An 18,978-nucleotide genomic window follows, 5' to 3' on the forward strand; every position below is an offset into this window, starting at 1 on the left:
GATGACCTTTGATCTCAAATATACATATTTGTCCATAACTCAGTAACCACAAGTGCTACAGCCTTCATGTATGGTATGATGGGACACCTTATGACGCAACATATTGTACCTCATTAATTATGTGCATATCTAATTTTGAGCGAGCCAATAGAGCTAGAGGTCTGATTTGGTATATAGGGATAACTTAGCAAAACAATTTTTTTGACAAAATGTCACGTGACCTCGGTGACCTTTGACCTCAAATATACATATTTGTCCTTAACTCGTAACCACAAGTGCTACAGCCTTCATGTATGGTATGATGGGACACCTTATGACGCCACATATTGTACCTCATTAATTATGCACATATCTAATTTTGAGCGAGCCAATAGAGCTAGAGGTCTGATTTTTGGTATATAGGGATAACTTAGCAAAACAATTTTTTTGACAAAATGTCACGTGACCTCGGTGACCTTTGACCTCAAATATACATATTTTTCCTTAACTCGGTAACCACAAGTGCTACACCCTTCATGTTTGGTATGATTGGACACCTTATGACGCCACATACTGTACCTTAATAATTATGCGCATATCTCATTCTGAGCGAGCCAATAGAGCTGGATGTCTGGTTTTTGGTATATAGGGATAACTATAGGAGAGAAATTATTTGACCAAATGTCATGTGACCTCGATGACCTTTTACCTAAAATATATGTTTATGTCAATAAATAAGTGTTATGTCCTTTGTATTTAGTAGGATGGGAGACCTTATGACAACACACGCTTTACCTCATTAATTATGTACACATCTAATTCTGGGCAAGCGAATAGAGCTAGAGATCTGATTTTTTGACATATAGGGATTAATTAGCGATATAATTTTTTTTTTCAAAATGTCATGTGACCTCGATGACCTTTGACCTTGATTATACATATATATGCATATTTCAGTAACCACAAGTTCTATACCCTCCAATTTTGATAGGATATTAGACCTTAAGATGTCACATCTTGTACCTCATTTATAATGCGCATATGTATTTCTTGGCTGGCCAATACTGCTAGAGGTCTGATCTTTCTTCCCGATTTAGAACCATAACTTAGACATGCCACATGTGTTTCAAATTGGGAACAACGACATAGACCTATGTGCCCATAGATCTCAACATATACACTCCAGTGATACTTCTTAATGACCATATTTTCCTGCCCCATCAAGACTAATACTCCTATTACAAGTGGGACTATGTCATTGTAAATGACTTGTTGAGTTAATGTTGTATCACAGTATTCGATAAATCTCATTCTGTATTTTTTCCATTTTATATTCTGAATAATTACATTAAACATATTTCACTGTCTCCAGTACATTTCATTTAAGTATTTTCACTTCATGCACTTTATCCCTTTCACACATGTTCAAATATCTGACCAGAGAACAAACACTAAATAGTCCAGGATGGGAGCTACAGTGTCATTGACGCTATTTTTTAAATATTTGATGCCTGAATTTCAATTTACTGCAATACATCACCTCCATAACAGGTCTATTTCTCAATTTTGACCGGGTCACTCAATACATGAATTAGCTACCGCTGTTGAATACATTTCGTGAACTGGTCAAAATCTTGTGGTGTACCCACACTGGGTGTGGTTTACTACTTAAATATAATACGTTTGTATGATATACTTTGGTATAATAATATAATATAATATAATATAATATAATATAATATATTATAATATAATATAATATACTATACTATAATATAATATAATACAATTGTCATGTAATGTAATGTAATATAATATAATATAATATAATATAATATAATATAATATAATATAATATAATATAACATAATATAATATAATATAATATAATATAATATAATAATAGTCATGCTAGCGGCTTAGTGACTACGCATGCACATATTCATAATATACTATGCGAGTAACCGGAAGTGTACCCTTCTTTCGTGGGCGCCGCCATGTTTTTTTGAGTGCTCGTAAATAAACAAATTTGAAACGTGTTCGCTATTATTTTACAACATGCCATTAATAAAATATATCTTTTTTATTAGTGAGTAATTATTATTATGCACCCTGTCGCTGATACAAAATATCGTTTCTATCACGCCTAAAATAGAAGAAGAGAGAAAACTCGTGCATATGAACGAGAACATTCGCAAAGAATGCTGGGATATAATCTTAGAAAAGCGCCCTTTGTGTCAACAACTTGGTGCAAAATTTGCCCGTTGTTAGACTTAACGCTGGTTTTCAGCTTACAATATCGGAAGTTGGGCGGTACAGTTACTATTGCAACGTTAATGATGGCACAATACGTCCCTTGTTAAAAACAATAGGTAGTAATCATGGTGATGTGCTTTAAAAATGTTACCAAGTGGGAATACCTCTTTAATGCAATATATTGAAATTATGATGAAATCATCAATTTTGTATTTTTGCAGTTAATTTTGCCATTTTTGGTCAGGCATCCTGAAATGAGCTATCAAAGATATCCACCTTCATCAATATATGTGTCAAAAAGTTATTCTCTACATAACACAGCAGAGCTCTGTCAACAGTTGGATCGCTTGTTTATTCAAAACCACTGGTCAGACCGCTTTAATATTTGGTTTACAGGTCCCTAGGATGACCTTAGTGAGCAGTGTTCTCCCCAGAGCTATTATAGAGTGGTGGCCGCCACTCTATAATTTTTGGCAAACAATAGAAACTCATTACCATAACAATTACATTTATTGTTATGCAAATTGGCCGCCACTCTATCAGAAAATCCTGGGGAGATCACTGGTGAGATAATTTCATACAGTCAGGAAATATTAATTTGTATCCATGTCTATAGTAGCTTCAGGGACTTTGGCCCTATGTTTTTTTATAAACTTTGCTGTAATTACAATAATTTTGTCAAATTTATCTTTCAATATTTGAACCTATTATTGTCTGACATGTCATTGCATGCAACGTTTGTCTTCACGAGTCATATATAGTCTGAATGTCATCCTGAAGACTGCAATAGAACAGGAAATTGATTTTAACTTTCAAGAGCCCTTTCATCAAAAAATACAAACACTCATTCATTGCCTTCCCCTTGATACCTTCCGGTTTCTATACGCAAAGGGAATATGCCAGACTGGAATTGTGCTGTTGACAGAAATTTGCTCTAACATACTGTTCTAGCCAATTGTCATTTGTAAATTAAGGTAGAACGCACCTCGGGGACAGACATTCGGACTCTCAAACTTTTAAAATTCTCTTTTGATATACCACATGTGGGGGTTCATTTTAAAGCTCTTGGTGAAAGAAAACTTTTCAGCGGCTTAGTTTTTCGAAGTTCAAAATTTTTATTTTTCTCCATAGAGTTAACACAGGGATGGCGGCCATTTTGAATTTCTAACATCGGTAAATCTTGGGTAATTTGTTTCTCTAGTACCAAAATTTGCACGGTTACCCCCTATTTTTATTCTTGATTTTGAAAGAGAATGATTGAAAGATTCCTTGTGGAAAGTTAGAGCAAAAGTTAAAGTCTTTCACTTTCGAGGTGCATACTACCTTAACCTATAGGTGTGGGGCTTACTTGTCACCAACAGTTTAATTCCACACTGTATGTTAATTGTCGAAGACATAATTTCTGACAGAGGTATTGTGAGTAGATTGATCAGAAATAACATAATCACATCCTCTTCAAAATTTATATCTTCAAACAGTTTACAAATTTTAGAAGACCAATGACTTTACTTAAGTGAAAAATCCCAAAGATAATTTTCTTTGGTACATGTACTTGGTTGTTGTCTAGATGTATCACACAATTTCCAAATCCTGATCATGGATACATGTCTGCAAAAAATCTTCAAGAATTCCAGCCTGTGTGCGTGTCTCAAGTAACAGCATGAATTGATGTAAATCTGTGAACCCCAAGGGAAAAATAAAGAGCCTGTTGTTGTTCCTTGTCACAATTTTTATTCATATTTATAATTGTTAACTGCAATAATTGACTGGTTCAGACAATCAGATCAGTGCCCACTATAGAAATTATGAGGCTTTTATTTGTGAAGTTGACTTCAAGTCAAGCTAGCTAAAAAAAAGAGTAACTGAAGCCATAGACCCTCTAAGAGTAACCAAAGCCATTGACCCTCAGAGAGTAGCTGCAGCCACTGATCTTCAGACAGTAGCTGCAGCCATAGACCCTCAGAGAGTAACTGCAGCCATTGACCCTCAGAGAGTATCTGCAGCCACTGATCTTCAGACAGTAGCTGCAGCCATTGACCCTCAGAGAGTATCTGCAGCCACTGATCTTCAGACAGTAGCTGCAGCCATTGACCCTCAGAGAGTATCTGCAGCCGCTGATCTTCAGACAGTAGCTGCAGCCATTGACCCTCAGAGAGTATCTGCAGCCACTGATCTTCAGACAGTAGCTGCAGCCATTGACCCTCAGAGAGTATCTGCAGCCACTGATCTTCAGACAGTAGCTGCAGCCATTGACCCTCAGAGAGTAGCTGCAGCCACTGATCTTCAGACAGTAGCTGCAGCCATAGACCCTCAGAGAGTAACTGCAGCCACAGGCCCGGAAAGAGTAACTGAAGCCGTAGACCCTCAGAGAGTAGTTGAAGCCATATTGACCCTCAAAACAGTAACTGCAGCCACAGGCCCGGAAAGAGTAACTGAAGCCGTAGACCCTCAGAGAGTAGTTGAAGCCATAGACCCTCAAAATTAATGAAGCCATAGACCCTCAGACAGTAATTGAAGCCATAGACCCTCAAACAGTAGCTGCAGCCATAGACCCTCGAACATTAATGAAGCCATAGACCATCAGACAGTAATTGAAGCCATAGACCCTCAAACAGTAACTGAAGCCATAGACCTTCAGACAGTAATTGAAGCCATATTGACCCTCAAAACAGTAGCTGCAGCCATGGACCCTCAAACAGTAACTGAAGCCACAGACCCTCAAACAGTAACTGAAGCCATAGACCCTCAAACAGTAACTGAAGCCATAGACCCTCAGACAGTAACTGAAGCCATAGACCCTCAAACAGTAACTGAAGCCATAGACTGTCAAACAGTAACTGAAGCCATAGACCCTCAAACAGTAACTGAAGCCATAGACCCTCAGACAGTAATTGAAGCCATAGACCCTCAAACAGTAACTGAAGCCATAGACCTTCAGACAGTAATTGAAGCCATAGACCTCAGACAGTAATTGAAGCCATAGACCCTCAAACAGTAACTGAAGCCATAGACCCTCAAACAGTAACTGAAGCCATAGACCCTCAAACAGTAACTGAAGCCATAGACCCTCAAACAGTAACTGAAGCCATAGACTGTCAAACACTAACTGAAGCCATAGACCCTCAAACAGTAACTGAAGCCATAGACTGTCAAACAGTAACTGAAGCCATAGACCCTCAAACAGTAACTGAAGCCATAGACCCTCAAACACTAACTGAAGCCATAGACCCTCAAACAGTAACTGAAGCCATAGACCCTCAAACAGTAACTGAAGCCATAGACCCTCAGACAGCAGACCCTCAGAGAGTAGCTGCAGCCGTAGACCCCCAAACAATAACAGTTGCTTACTTAGCAACTTTGCATACTAGAAATTTCGTCATTACTTTTGTATTTGATCTTTTCCTAAGTCAGGAGTAATGTATTGTGTTGTCGGCCAATCTTTCATCATGCTTTGGACATCCTGATGAAGTTGTTATGTAAAGTTATTCTTAGAATATTAATAATAATATAGAAATGACAGAACTTATTTCATGTAGGGACTAAATCAACAAAGCCAGCAATTAGAGATGCTGAACTACAAGCAAAGGAGCAGAAAAATAAATTCCACATCTAAGAATAAAAAGAAGGCAAAAATAAATACCGGTAGATTAAAACATTGAAATAATTGTGATGACAGACTTCAAGAGGGAGAGTATTCCATGTAATTAATTTAACAACTCCACAAACTGTTGCCATGTCTTTCAGCCGTAGATGTAATGGCACTAAAATATGACTTACATTTCAAAAAATCAACAAAGTGACAAAATGATGGATTTTTATGGTTATAGCACAGGTTACATGTTTCTTGTTATCTTGTGTTATATGTTGGTATCTTTGTTCTCATGATCAAAATATTTCATGTTCCAGTTATTGATAACCAAAGCAATAGTTATTTGCATCGGCAGGTCAGTATGAGAATAGATAATGGATGTATTGAACCGAATCAAAAGCACTGTACAGAGTACTGTTGGCGGCTTGATTGGAAATCCATTATCCAGAGAGTTTGATATCATCAGACACCATGCCAGCGCTGGGCCTGGATACATCTGGAAAATCTATGAAGCGGTCAAACGATCAACAAAACAGGTATTTGTCCTGGACAAAGTCAGTTTCCTGGAATACATTCTATTTGTTTCCCTTGGCCAGTAAAGCTTTCCATCTACAGATATTAAATGGTTTAATTTTTTGTTACTTGCAGTGTTGGTGTAACTGTATCACTCATTTTACCTGTCATCATATTTTATGTTCAGGCGTAAAAGATATCTGATATACCACATTTTTTACCACAGTTCATGTCTCAGCATTAAAAGGTCTTTCAACTTTCAGCTTTTCTTGGAAAAATGGCGATTGGGTTGTAGATCAAGTCTGTGCAGTAAACTGAACGACTTTCTGGCCATGTTGTTGTGTGACTTTGAAACGTGTTGTGATAGCCAAGTGTATGGTTTGTACTCTAGATACAAGATGCTTGTCCTACACAGAGATGAGTTGTGACAGTTCAGAGAAATGCACCATGTTGCTAGTACTTCAATGCGCAGACTATCTGTTACGCGCATACCCTGACAGTGCTTGTTTTAAATGAAGAAGGATTTTACATGTCACAGGCCAATACTTTAGTGCGTTTTTGCATTTTATTGTAGAGTAGTTTTTCTGTCATTTTTGGTCCATGATAAGCCAGACATATCAACATAGACAACGTAATCTTTATATATTGTTTGTAGTCATCATTTGGTTCCTGACATAGTTGTGTGAAGTAGTTTTTTTGGTATGTCTGTCAATCATCAAAGGCAAGATTGTCCCATAAAGTTTTTCATCTAGACTGGTAATATTTCAATTTTTGCTCCACAGCAGAGCAAAAGAACGAAAACATACCAGTACATAGAGTATGTTACAATTTTTTCATGAATATTGATGCTCATTAATGTTAATGAGCCGTCCACCACTCTTGAAAGTCTGGGAGAATTCTGTCCATTATTTCTGTTTTCCACGTTTTCACCGGTGTTGGGGCCTAACAGTAACATATTTTATGCATGGAGATTTACAGAGCAGGAAGTCAGGTGGATAAAAAACTTTCTGATGACTCACCGCTTCATAAATTCAGCAGACAAAATACACAATCTGATATCTGCACCCCATTGATAATGAATCTTTTATTGTTAGATTTGAATGTGAAAGGCAGAATGCACCTTTAGGGACAGATATTTGGACTCTCAAATTTTTACAATACTTTTCTTGCCTATCACTTGTGGGGGCTTATTTTGAAGCTCTTAGAGTAAGGAACGTTTTCAGATTCTCAGTTTTGTGAAAATCAAAAATTTAATTTTTGCTGATAGAGTTGATACAGGGATGGCAGCCATTTTGAATTTCAAATATCAGTAATGAGTAATTTGTCTTTCTGGAATCAAACTTTATGCAGTGATCCTGAGTTTTAGACTTGACATGGTAAGATTATGGTTGAAAGTTTCCTTAGGGAAAATTTGGAGAAAAGTTTGTCTTGCAATTTTTAAAGCATTTACTACCTTAACAACACTCACTAATATCCTCTACAAAAGTTTATGTTTAAGTTTATATCGTTGCATGATGCATAAAGCCCCAGAGGCATTATTACAAAGGACGACATAGTTTGAAATTTATCTTTTACTTCATAATCTCGTTGAAATGCCACAACACCCCCTTAAACAACAACATCCACTGGAATGTCACAACACCCATTGCCTTGTAATTTTCTTTCAATAGGCTTGGTTAAGGTAGATTGTGCCTCGGGTACAGATATTTGGACTCTCAATTTTTACAATTCCCTCCTGATATACCACATGTGGGGATTCATTTTAAAGCTCTTGGTGTAAGAAAATTTTTCACTGTCTCTGTTTTTCAAAAATCAAAAATTTCATTTTTTCTCCATAGAGTTAACACAGGGATGGCAGCCATTTTGAATTTTAAATATTGGTAAATCTTAAGTTATTTGTTTCTCTAGTGCCAAACTTTGCATGGTGACCCCCGATTTTTATTCTTGATTTAGTAAGAGAATGACTGAAAGTCTCATTAAGGAAAGTTTGAGCTAAAGTTCAAGTCTTTCACTTCCGAGGCACATACTACCTTAATGTCTGTTGTCAAATGTGGGAGCCCCTTGTGTACATTGCCTGTATGAGGTGAAGGCAATACGGTACAGTACAGTTATGCTGGTGAATTCTGACACAGCTATGGTAGATGTATCATATCCAGCCTACCCTACAGTGCAGATTTGACTGTATATCGCCAAGCAAAGGGATGATATATTTTTGGATTTCATTCTGAAATTTCGTGAAAACATCAAAACATCCACCTGACCTGCAATTGCTTTTATTCTTTCCTGATTAGACTTCGTTTTGAAGTCTTTATTGTCAGTCAGACGTGAAGCCGTAGGATGAAGGCAGTTAAGTTGTGAAGATAAAAAACAATAGTATATGCCGGTGAATTCTTGTGGAACTAACTGTATCATGTTTGGCCCACTGTGATGACTACAGTTTTATGTCAGCATCAGCCAAACTTAAGTTTGTGCTCATCAAACTCAAAACATTTTCACATGATGCAAAAAAGAAATATACCGGTTTGAGAACCTATTGTCAATAACTTTATATTTTCAAATCCAAGCACTTGGAAAAAGTCTATTCCTAAATGTCAGTGACAGTTCAATATATCTCATAAATTTTTCTGCATTTAGAGTGACACTTTGAATGGAGAAAATCTATGAGATATATTTATTTTTCACTGTCCATTCTATGGCAGTGTTTTCAAGAGTTGAAGAAAAATATTTGAAATACTGCAAGGTAAAACGATAAGAGAAAAGCACGGAAAATCAGCACTCACATTTGCCAGTGTCCCGTTCTGCTGATGTTGCCAGTTCTGATTTGTTCATTATTTGATTGAATTTTGCAGGAAGTTGCTGTATTTGTACTGGAGAAGAAGCTATTGGAGAAATATCCACGACGAGAAAGGGACTTTTTACTGGAAGTGTTTAAGAAGGGTGTGACACAGTTAACACGCCTACGGCATCCTAGATTACTAACAGTCCAACACCCATTGGAGGAATCAAGGTGTGTTCATACAAACTGAAGTGTGTAAAAATAATCTCTGCCACAGTCTAAGGACTTATAAACAACTTCAAAAAGTACATTCTGGATGGCTGCTTTTCAATGAAAGTTCCCAGCGTACAAAAGGAATTGTGTTTTGCAATAAGATCGAAATTCCTGAATATTTATGACCTTAGGAGATGTAATTGGAAAGAGTCAAGGATGAAGTCTTTATCCAGCATTGAAATCTTGTCAGCTTTGTAGTCAAAGTTGATGAAACAATTCAACAATATCACAAGTGGTGTTATAGATTTCCCGTGCTGAAATCTTCCATCAATCGCCACTTCCCTAAAAAATACCAGATGGTTTAACCCTTTGAGCGCCAAAGTCAACTTTTGTTGCCATTATAAACCTGAGTCAATTTTTTCAAGATTTTTGCCAAATTTTTGATTGAAAAGTGTAGCCATAAAATGTGAAGTCCATTTGGTCAAAAATTTAGAAAAAATAACAGAAAAATTCTTTAAAATGTAGTTAAATGTTGCACTAAAATTTTAGCGGAAAAAATTACATCACTCTAAGGGTTAACTGCTACCGGTATATTGTGAACAACAGGGTGTACCAAAGCCTAAAGGTGACAGGCATACCTTAATTATTTTTTCTCAACCTCCAGCTTGATCCTATTTTCTGTGATTATTTCAATTCAATATGGAAGTATATATTTTATTATGTTAGACATTGTAGTCTATTTATTTTGCTGTCATGATATACGTATAGCAGAATATTGGTCAATATCCTGGTATTCATGTATCACGACAGCAAAATAAATAAACAATGATGTCTAATAAAATAAAATATATACTTCCATATTGAATTGAAATAATAAGTTGACATCATTTTTGTTGGCTTTCTAGTATTTTAAAAGTTACATGTATTTAGCAGAACCTTTACCGTAAACATTGTGAAAACATGTCTGGCACATCCGAAGAAGAAAAGGACATATTATGTTGCTGTTGAAATCAATGCTTGTCTAGTCCCTTTCCTGGTATACAAATACAAACATACCTTCTGAAAAAATATTGAATTACCAATACATGACAGCTTGTTACCAGCCCAGTATCCTTCAATCTTGCCAAAAGGCCTGTAGAGAATACCTTGATCTCGGTATAGATAATGAAAATGATGAAATAGTATCTTGGAGCTGCCACAAAATAATCATGAGCAAGCAGTGGTACCTCTTGCCGTGTTAACCAGATCACCCCTGATTTCATGTGAACAGGTCCACACTCACCACTGATGACTCAGTGGGTTTGGACTAAACCAAGGCAGTGAGAGGGTTTAACAGTCAGCACACGGTGTAGCATAAGTTGAACTTGACATTCCAGAAAGATCAATGGGGTTAAATATAACTGATGATAAATTTCCTCAAACACATACAGGGTCTCTTTTTACCTTGTTATTTTACAGTTATACAGCAGTCTTGAGTATTTTCAGTAGTATCACTTAATATGTTTTTTGTACAAGAGTCGCAGTTCAGTACCCATAACAGCACCTTTTCATTGACTATTGTTCACATATTCACGGCAAGATTGACCCAGTGACCTTTGTAAATCCGGGATGTGCGGAAATTGTGACACATGAATTATTATGATATGAGTTTCTGCATGATATGATTTCATTTTGGAAGGTATTCCCGCACTGAAATAACCCACAATATGTCACTCTTTCTAAAAATTTCAAGATACTGGACAAAACTATGTGGCTTTTTTGAAAAATACGAAATTCTTAGAAGTGTCAAAAGACTGGGATTTTGCCCCTTTCACTGTTTTATTGTTCAACATCTGTCCTGTTTGAAGTGTGTGGGCTGACCACGCAGAGCTTTTATTACAGTTTCAACAATGGTTTCACTGTACTTCCTCATTCACCTTTCTATTTTGTGTCCTGCAGAGAATGCCTTGCCTTTGCTACGGAGCCGGTGTTTGCAAGTCTGGGGAATGTCCTTGGTTGCCATGACAACTTGCCGACGCCACTACCGGCGGAGCTCAAGGACTATCAACTTTACGAAGTGGAGATGAAATTTGGACTGCAGCAGGTACGGTTATGTCATGGCGAATGAGGAAGCAATTTCTATAATGTGTAGAAATGGTAATATTTCCTTTTGTACGGTAAATCTGGCCAAGGATTATACATGTAGCCTTCCCAAGATGCAGTCTGATATTTGTAGACCCAATACTTTGCCACCTGAGCAGAAAGCAAGATGGCTGCCTTTGTAACCAGCAGTGATAAACGTACCGTACACTCGTACTCTCCCTTAAATTCAAGTGTATGTGACAAATTCAGTAAGTTTAAATTTATTGTCAGACAGGCATAAAGGCTGTTTGTGTTCAGAACAACATATCTTGTAATTCTAAGTCAGTGCAAACAAAAGGATTTTCATGCATTTAATAAAATACAGAAAAATAATAAAGCACAAAGTTTTCAAAATTAAAGTATGACAGTGTAACAAAAAATTAAAACAAATGTAAACTGATAAAGGTATCACCAAAATGTAACAGACAATAAAATAAACATTTATGAAGTAATGAGTTTTAAACTGAGTAAAATGTGTTGTAACATCACTCATAAACACTTTTGCCACCATACAATGTTTTCACCCTACATACCGGTAGTGTTGTCAACTTCACAAAATTTTTGCAAATCTTTTTTGTGTTACATTATATAATAATTTTATGGCAATATCACCCCCCAGAAAAAACAGACACATGAAAAACAAAAAGACGAAATAGAAAAAAAAACTAAAAAGAAATTTAAAACACCAATCTGACAATGACATTTTTCATTCCCATAATACATGATGGCATAGCTAGATGGATGGCTTGATAGTCACAAACCGGTTACTGATTCACATGCATCAATTCCACTTGACAATTATATAAGACTTTTTTGTGACACACATAGTCTGCTTGATTGCCATCGTGCTGTCATTATGGCCCCAGCTTCAACTGTTTATTACTTTGGGCAAGTTTGCAAGTAATACTGTTGCTAGGATGACATAAAAACTCAAAAATAATAATAAGAGACATCCATGTAAAATACAACATCCTTCAACAGCAGCCATTAGGTCTTTCAACAAGTGCCACCATACTTCTGGTGCAATGTGTCATAGGATGCAGTGGCAGACAGGCGCCCTCTACAGACTCAACGTGTAGGATCTTCAGAGTCTGGTTCCATGCTCCATTTCTACCACTGGCTGTGCTATGCTCATGAAGAGAGTGCATTATGCATGTTTCAGTAAGCAGAATAACATCAGGATAGGGCTTACATGAAACAAAAATAACCAAAATAGTTCTACAGATAGCGACTTTGTCCCTCTTAATTCTGCTATTACCAAGCTGAATTGTGAATTTTGTTGAATTTTCCCACAGCATCTTGAAAAATATAAGAAATGAAGGTTTCAAAAGAGTATCAAAAAGATTTTTATTTCGTTTGTACTTCAATCATTAACAAAAATGCCCTTAGCATATAGTGAGCATTGATTGGATGACACATATCAAATCATGCAGAACTGTGGATACAGTGGAAGAAAGTTTGATATGCAAATTTATCAGCAAATTGAGCATGCTTTTGACTAAATATGTATTTGTTTTGTGAGCTGTAATCCCTTGAGGGACCAAGGATGATTTACAAGCAATAATGCACCAGTACCCCTTCCCGGCCCATAATGGATGAAAGCAAACTTTGCACGACATAATGTACGAGGCAAAGCAGAGTACATTATGAAGTGCAAAGTTTGCTCGAGTCCATTATGGGCCGGGAAGGGGTGCATTATTGTTATTATTTTATAGTTTTGGCAATGCCAGTGAATTTGTAGTTGTAGAAAACATATAGGGCCACAATGCTGGATAATCAGATACATTATCAGTAATAATCTGAGGGTATGACGTCACAAAATTCACTAGTATTGACAAAGCTATAATATAATGTAATTTATATGTTAATCAATCCTAGAACCCAGTTGTGTAGCACCTATTCAACCAGCACTGTAGTCTTTGCCTGCAAGCATCAACCCTTTTTTTTTGTGGTACAGAAAATATTTATTTAATCACGGAGTTCAAAATAATGAATAGTCATTGGGTTGTATATCTTAAGGTAGTATGCACCTCGAAAGTGAAAGACTTAAACTTTTGCTCAAACTTTCCTCAAGGAATCTTTCAACCATTCTCTTTCAAAATCAAGAATAAAAATAGGGGGTCACCGTGCAAATTTTGGTACTAGAGAAACAAATTACCCAAGATTTACCGATATTAGAAATTCAAAATGGCCGCCATCCCTGTGTTAACTCTATGGAAAAAAATAAAATTTTTGATTTTTGAAAAACTAAGACGGTGAAACTTTTCTTTTGTCAAGAGCTTTAAAATGAACCCCCACATGTGGTATATCAGAAGAGAATTGTAAAAGTTTGAGAGTCCGAATGTCTGTCCCCGAGGTGCGTTCTACCTTAATTGCTACAAGCAGAGTGGTATCCATGATCAATTCTTCTCTTTTTTGTCACCAGATAACTGAAGCGCTGGCATTTCTTCACAATGATGTTCACCTGGTACATGGTAATATCAACCCGACGAACATCGTAATCAACCAGAATGGAGCCTGGAAACTTACCGGATTCGACTTCTGTATCGCATCGTCAACACCAAATGATCAGCAGGTAGGTGAAAACAGAATGAATATTTCACCTCGTTCCTTTGTGTCTTCCTCAACCTTTTACTCAACATGGGTTCACCCAAATCTATTGTTATCAATGATGATTGTGGAACTGTGCACTGGGAATCAGGGTGATTATGTTAAATTTACGACAATTTGTAAATTTTGATAATCAGACACAGTTGTCTGGCCAGACCAAACAGTGTCCATGATCGCAACAATGTTTCCTGTATGTTTGTCTGTCGTTCTGTCCATTTGTATACAGATTTTGTTACAGTTATAACTTATAAACTTTGGGTCAAAAATGTTCAACAATTATATTGATATTAGGCAAGTAACACCACATATCAATGATGAATGTATTTTATTTTATCAGACTTCCGAGGCACTTTATAGTTGTTGAAAGTAGTGTGATTTCAACTGATGGTCAATCAATTCTTTTATTTGGATTTAAAGGCTGTGTACAGCAGCAAAGAGTGGGATCCCAGTCTTCCGGACTTAGCACAGCCTAACCTGAACTACCTGGCTCCAGAATACATCATGACAGTCAGTTGTGATACGGCCAGTGACATGTATTCACTTGGTGTAGTGATATACACAGTGTTCAATCACGGCAAACCTTTGTTTGACTGCAGTGGGAACTTGAAAACTTACCAAAGAAATTGCCAGCAGGTGACAAATTATTTTGCTTCTTTTTGTTTTCTCAACAGCATTTCAAATGTATGTGGCATGAAGCAATTTTTTTTATTATCGTTATGTTGAAACATTTTACTGTTCAGCTTAAAAGACTGATGTATAAAATAGAAATAAGAATACAGTGTAAAACAAAGGTATTGGTGCAACTTCAGAATGTCTTCTGTTTTTGGTCTGCAACATGTGTCAATCAAATGATAACACCGTTGATTGGCTGATATAATGTAGCATAATTTTGAACAAGCCAATGGGAACAACTGTTGTACCCCCGGTAACTTAAATGGCCATGTGGCACAAGATCCGACTTAAACCCCTTCAGCAGTGTGGTTTTACCCAATCCTATTATTCAGTGTAACAAAGTTGGACCCCCACACAGCCAAATGGGGGTAAATTTGTTTATGATTTGGGACAGTACTTGCCTTGCAATAGAAAGACTTAAACTTTTGCTCAAATTTCCTCATCAAGGAAACTTGAAGACATTCCTTTTCCAAATCAAGAATAAAAATCAGGGGTGACCACACGAAATATGGTACTGGAGACACAAATTATTTAACATTTACCGATATTTGAAATTCAAAGCAGCTACCATCCCTGTGTTAACTCTATGGAGAAAAATTAAAATTTTGATTTTCAAAACAATAAGATGGTAAAATCTTTGCTTACTGCATGTGCTTCAAATGAACCACGACAAGCGGTAAACCAAATGAGTATTATAAAAATTCCAGAGTCCAAATATCTCTCCTCCAAATATCTCTCTAAATACATCTGATTCAGAAAGAGGATCTAGTATCTTCAAATTGTGAGTAACTATTACAAGTGTACCATAAGCATTTTTGAAACTAAAGTTGTCAAATACGCTTCCATTTTTTCCAGCTGAATTCCTTGAACATCACCATGTTGAAGTGTCTGCCGGAGAGTCTGCAAGACTACGTGAAAATGTTATTCAGTTTGACACCGACAGTAAGACCTGATGCTGATCAGTTAACAAAGGTATGCAACATTGTCAGCTACAAATCCAGGGCCACTAGTGTCTTTTTTGTATGTGTTTAACCAATCATCATGGGCAATCACACAGTGCTTAGTCAGCAGTAACCAAATATACTAGCAGTACGATACTATCATACAGGGAAGATCATCCCAGCTGGACAGTTGCCTATAGGCTACGTTCACTTTTTTGTGTAGCACACACAAACTGTGTAGATAGCATTGTAGATAAAAAGTTACACTTCCGTCAGTAACAATCGTTCTGATTGACTGCATCCATTCACTGTTTCTGTCTTTCCATCTTTTACGAGTCAGGAAAGTTAACTTGAACCTGAGTAACCAGAATGTTCTTCAGTGTCAAGGTCAAAAGGAAACTTGTCTTCAAAAAAACGCCAGCAAAGTAACTGGAATGTCCTTTTAAGACATGAAAGAGTGATATACATAGTTTTCAGTGATATAAATTACCGTTACTGTTACGTACTTGATTTCCAACCTTTGTTTCCAATTTTCCAGATTGCATTTTTTGATGACATCGGAGCAAAGACATTGGAATGCCTCGATACTCTGGTCCAGTTGGATAATTTACAAAAATCACAGTTCTTCAAGGGCCTTCCAAAAATCATCACTAAGCTACCCAAGGTAAGACACTACAAGTAATCGGTTCCTCAAAACGAAGGACAAGGCAAATATTTTTGGAAAGGGGCGGATAGGTGCACTTAATATATCCCACATGTTGCATTGTACTCTATTTCTCTCTTGATACCAAAATTTCAAACTTACTACCAAAATATATTGCGTTAGTGACACATAATTTGCAGGAAAAGAAAATTGACTGCCTGAGGTCAAGATGAGGTCGAACTTTGAACATATGATCATGCATGGGTGGGTTAACTGGTTGGCACATCGTCTTCATTATCATTAGCAAAGATAAAATTTCTTAAGGCTTTCCTCAACTCCCTACGACTGTAAAGTTGCTACAGCCTCAGTCACTCCACAATACCTGCAATGTGAAAGGTGTGAATACTGACTAAAAGTTAAACAATTGTTTTATGCGAACTTTACTTTTAATAGGTAATATAATGAGTTAGAAATGAAAATTGTAAAAATTGAAACAATGCTAAAATGTGAACATGAACAAGAAAAAATGTAATCATAGATCTATGAACATTAAAAAATTTGTCAAAAATACAGTAGTAATTGAAGTCTTTTCCTTTTTATTCAGACAGCAACTGAAGCCTTTTTGCTTTTCAGACTGAAAGCAATTGAAATTAAAGATTAAAATGAGACCAAGACTTGTTCAATAATCATATCCATTCAAGGTGGATCATTACCAAGTCTGTGAGAAGTTTATTCTCTACAATATCAAGTTGAACCACTTGTATTAAGTATTGATACCAGGTGTCCCTATGCCATGAAATAAGTTTTGATGTTAAAGTTTCTTCTATTTTCTGTTTTTTTACAGAGAGTCGTACATCAGAGAGTGCTACCAGCTTTATTTAAAGAGTTCTACAATGCTGATATGATACCGTTTGTGTTGCCCAACGTTTTGCTCATTGCTGAGGAATGCACAGACAAGGAATACTGCTCAAATATTTTACCCCATCTCAAACCGGTTTTCAAGTTGCAGGAGCCAATACAGGTGTGGGTCATATTAACTTTGAGTTTAACTCTTTGAGCGCCTAAGTCAAATTCTGTCAATTGAATAAAATGTACTCCAGTCAATTTTTTTCACATTTTTGCAGAAACTTTTGATGCAAAACTGTAGCCAATAAAATGTGGTGACTAGTTAGTCCAAAGGTGTCAAATAAATTAAAGAAAAATTCATAAAAATTGATAAAATGTTGCAATAAAATTTTGGTGGTAAAAATTGCAGCACTCGAAGGGTTAATCCTGTTACTATAGACATTTTCATGTCCCTCATGTAACCTTTACATCCTGGTATTTTATTACTATGACACCATGAGTTGGATGGACTACTCTGTGACAATCAATCACATTTATTGAACCATGCAATTACCAGTGTAACTTAAATATTCTCCTGCAAAAAATTTGAATTTTCTAATAGCAAAATACAGAACTTCGAGCCACATCACAAAAAATGTGAGAAAGTAATTCACATTGGGGGGTGGGGGAGCAGCATGAGAGTGGCCTATTACATAAATTTGACAACTGTCTTGGATGAGTTTTGAGCGTTATCATGTTTAATAGGCTGAATAATAAACTGGTGCCACACTACATAAAATGGCACCCCCATGGAAAAGTACAAAAAACACTCTATTTCCTGCACATACTCATTGTGATCATACCAGAAACAAGCATGATGCCATGTACTTGAATGCCTGACACATGATGGCCAACATTTTGTGACTGTAATTTTTATTTTATCTGTCATAGGATTAGTTTTGAAAATGGCAAGAAATCTAAAACGATGTTAAAATGTTTTAATTTACATGCCACTTTCAACTCGTATAACAGTATTTTACACTTTCTTTCAGTCTTTGATGGGTCTTATTCAAAGAAAACTCTTTGAAAACTGAGGATATTTTGATATCAGTTTATTACACACTTGCAGCTATTGGGACTTGAAATTTTTATGTTACTGTCTGCACACTACTAACTCCAACATCTTTCCTCACATCTTCCAGATTTTGTTGATATTCATGCAAAAGATGGATTTGTTGCTGTCCAAGACGCCAGCTGATGATGTTAAACACCATGTTTTGCCAATGGTGTACAAAGCATTGGAGACTCCTTCACCTCAAATACAGGTGTGCAGTCTATCACCTTCAGTTTATCATTGTCTTTTCACAGTCACACGGTTGTATCACTGAGCCCATTCTACAAGCTATAGTAGTGCGCCCTCAATGGTCTTGCATAGTGAAGTTTACAGAGCAAGCCAGGCAGAAGTGCAGTGAAACATTGGCTGGTTGTATTAGCATGCTGGGCTAGGGTTCTTTAGGTTACTTTGACTGGCATACATGTAAGGATAGGGCCATATTCAGCGTGTCAATTTTAAGCTGCACACCAGCTAAATGGACCAGCTGTTCACTAATTTTTGTCAATCAATCAATCAATCAATCAATCAATCAATCAAATTGATTTCCATAGTGCCAAACTCCAAAACGCTGTAGTGTTCAATGGTGTTTTAGTCAGAGTTAGAGTTGTTCATTATGCTCTACTGAACAGAAAAGTTTTGATGTTCTTCTTGAAAGTATCAAGAGTTGGTGACCGGTTCACTTCCAATGGGACATTGCATCAGAAGGGAGGGGGGGGGGGGGGGGGA

At 36.6% G+C, this 18,978-nt stretch overlaps 1 protein-coding gene across 2 annotated transcripts in view; it reads left to right on the forward strand.

Annotated features, from left to right (window-relative positions):
- LOC139133031 (SCY1-like protein 2) overlaps positions 1–18,978 on the forward strand; it is a 429,639-nt gene that overhangs the window by 322,318 nt on the left and 88,343 nt on the right. The window contains exons 2-10 of one of the 2 annotated variants that reach the window (XM_070699421.1): positions 6,180–6,360; positions 9,187–9,344; positions 11,265–11,409; positions 13,873–14,022; positions 14,475–14,690; positions 15,585–15,701; positions 16,209–16,334; positions 17,158–17,334; positions 18,341–18,463. The exons of the other annotated variant lie outside the window; for it this stretch is intronic. Coding sequence (XP_070555522.1) covers positions 6,199–6,360; positions 9,187–9,344; positions 11,265–11,409; positions 13,873–14,022; positions 14,475–14,690; positions 15,585–15,701; positions 16,209–16,334; positions 17,158–17,334; positions 18,341–18,463 — 1,374 coding nt within the window. The 5' untranslated portion in view covers positions 6,180–6,198. The remainder of the gene's footprint in view (positions 1–6,179; positions 6,361–9,186; positions 9,345–11,264; positions 11,410–13,872; positions 14,023–14,474; positions 14,691–15,584; positions 15,702–16,208; positions 16,335–17,157; positions 17,335–18,340; positions 18,464–18,978) is intronic. 2 annotated transcript variants of the gene reach the window in all.

The sequence above is a fragment of the Ptychodera flava genome, chromosome 1 (assembly GCF_041260155.1).
Source record: "Ptychodera flava strain L36383 chromosome 1, AS_Pfla_20210202, whole genome shotgun sequence".
In the NCBI taxonomy this organism is placed as follows: Eukaryota; Metazoa; Hemichordata; class Enteropneusta; family Ptychoderidae; genus Ptychodera; species Ptychodera flava.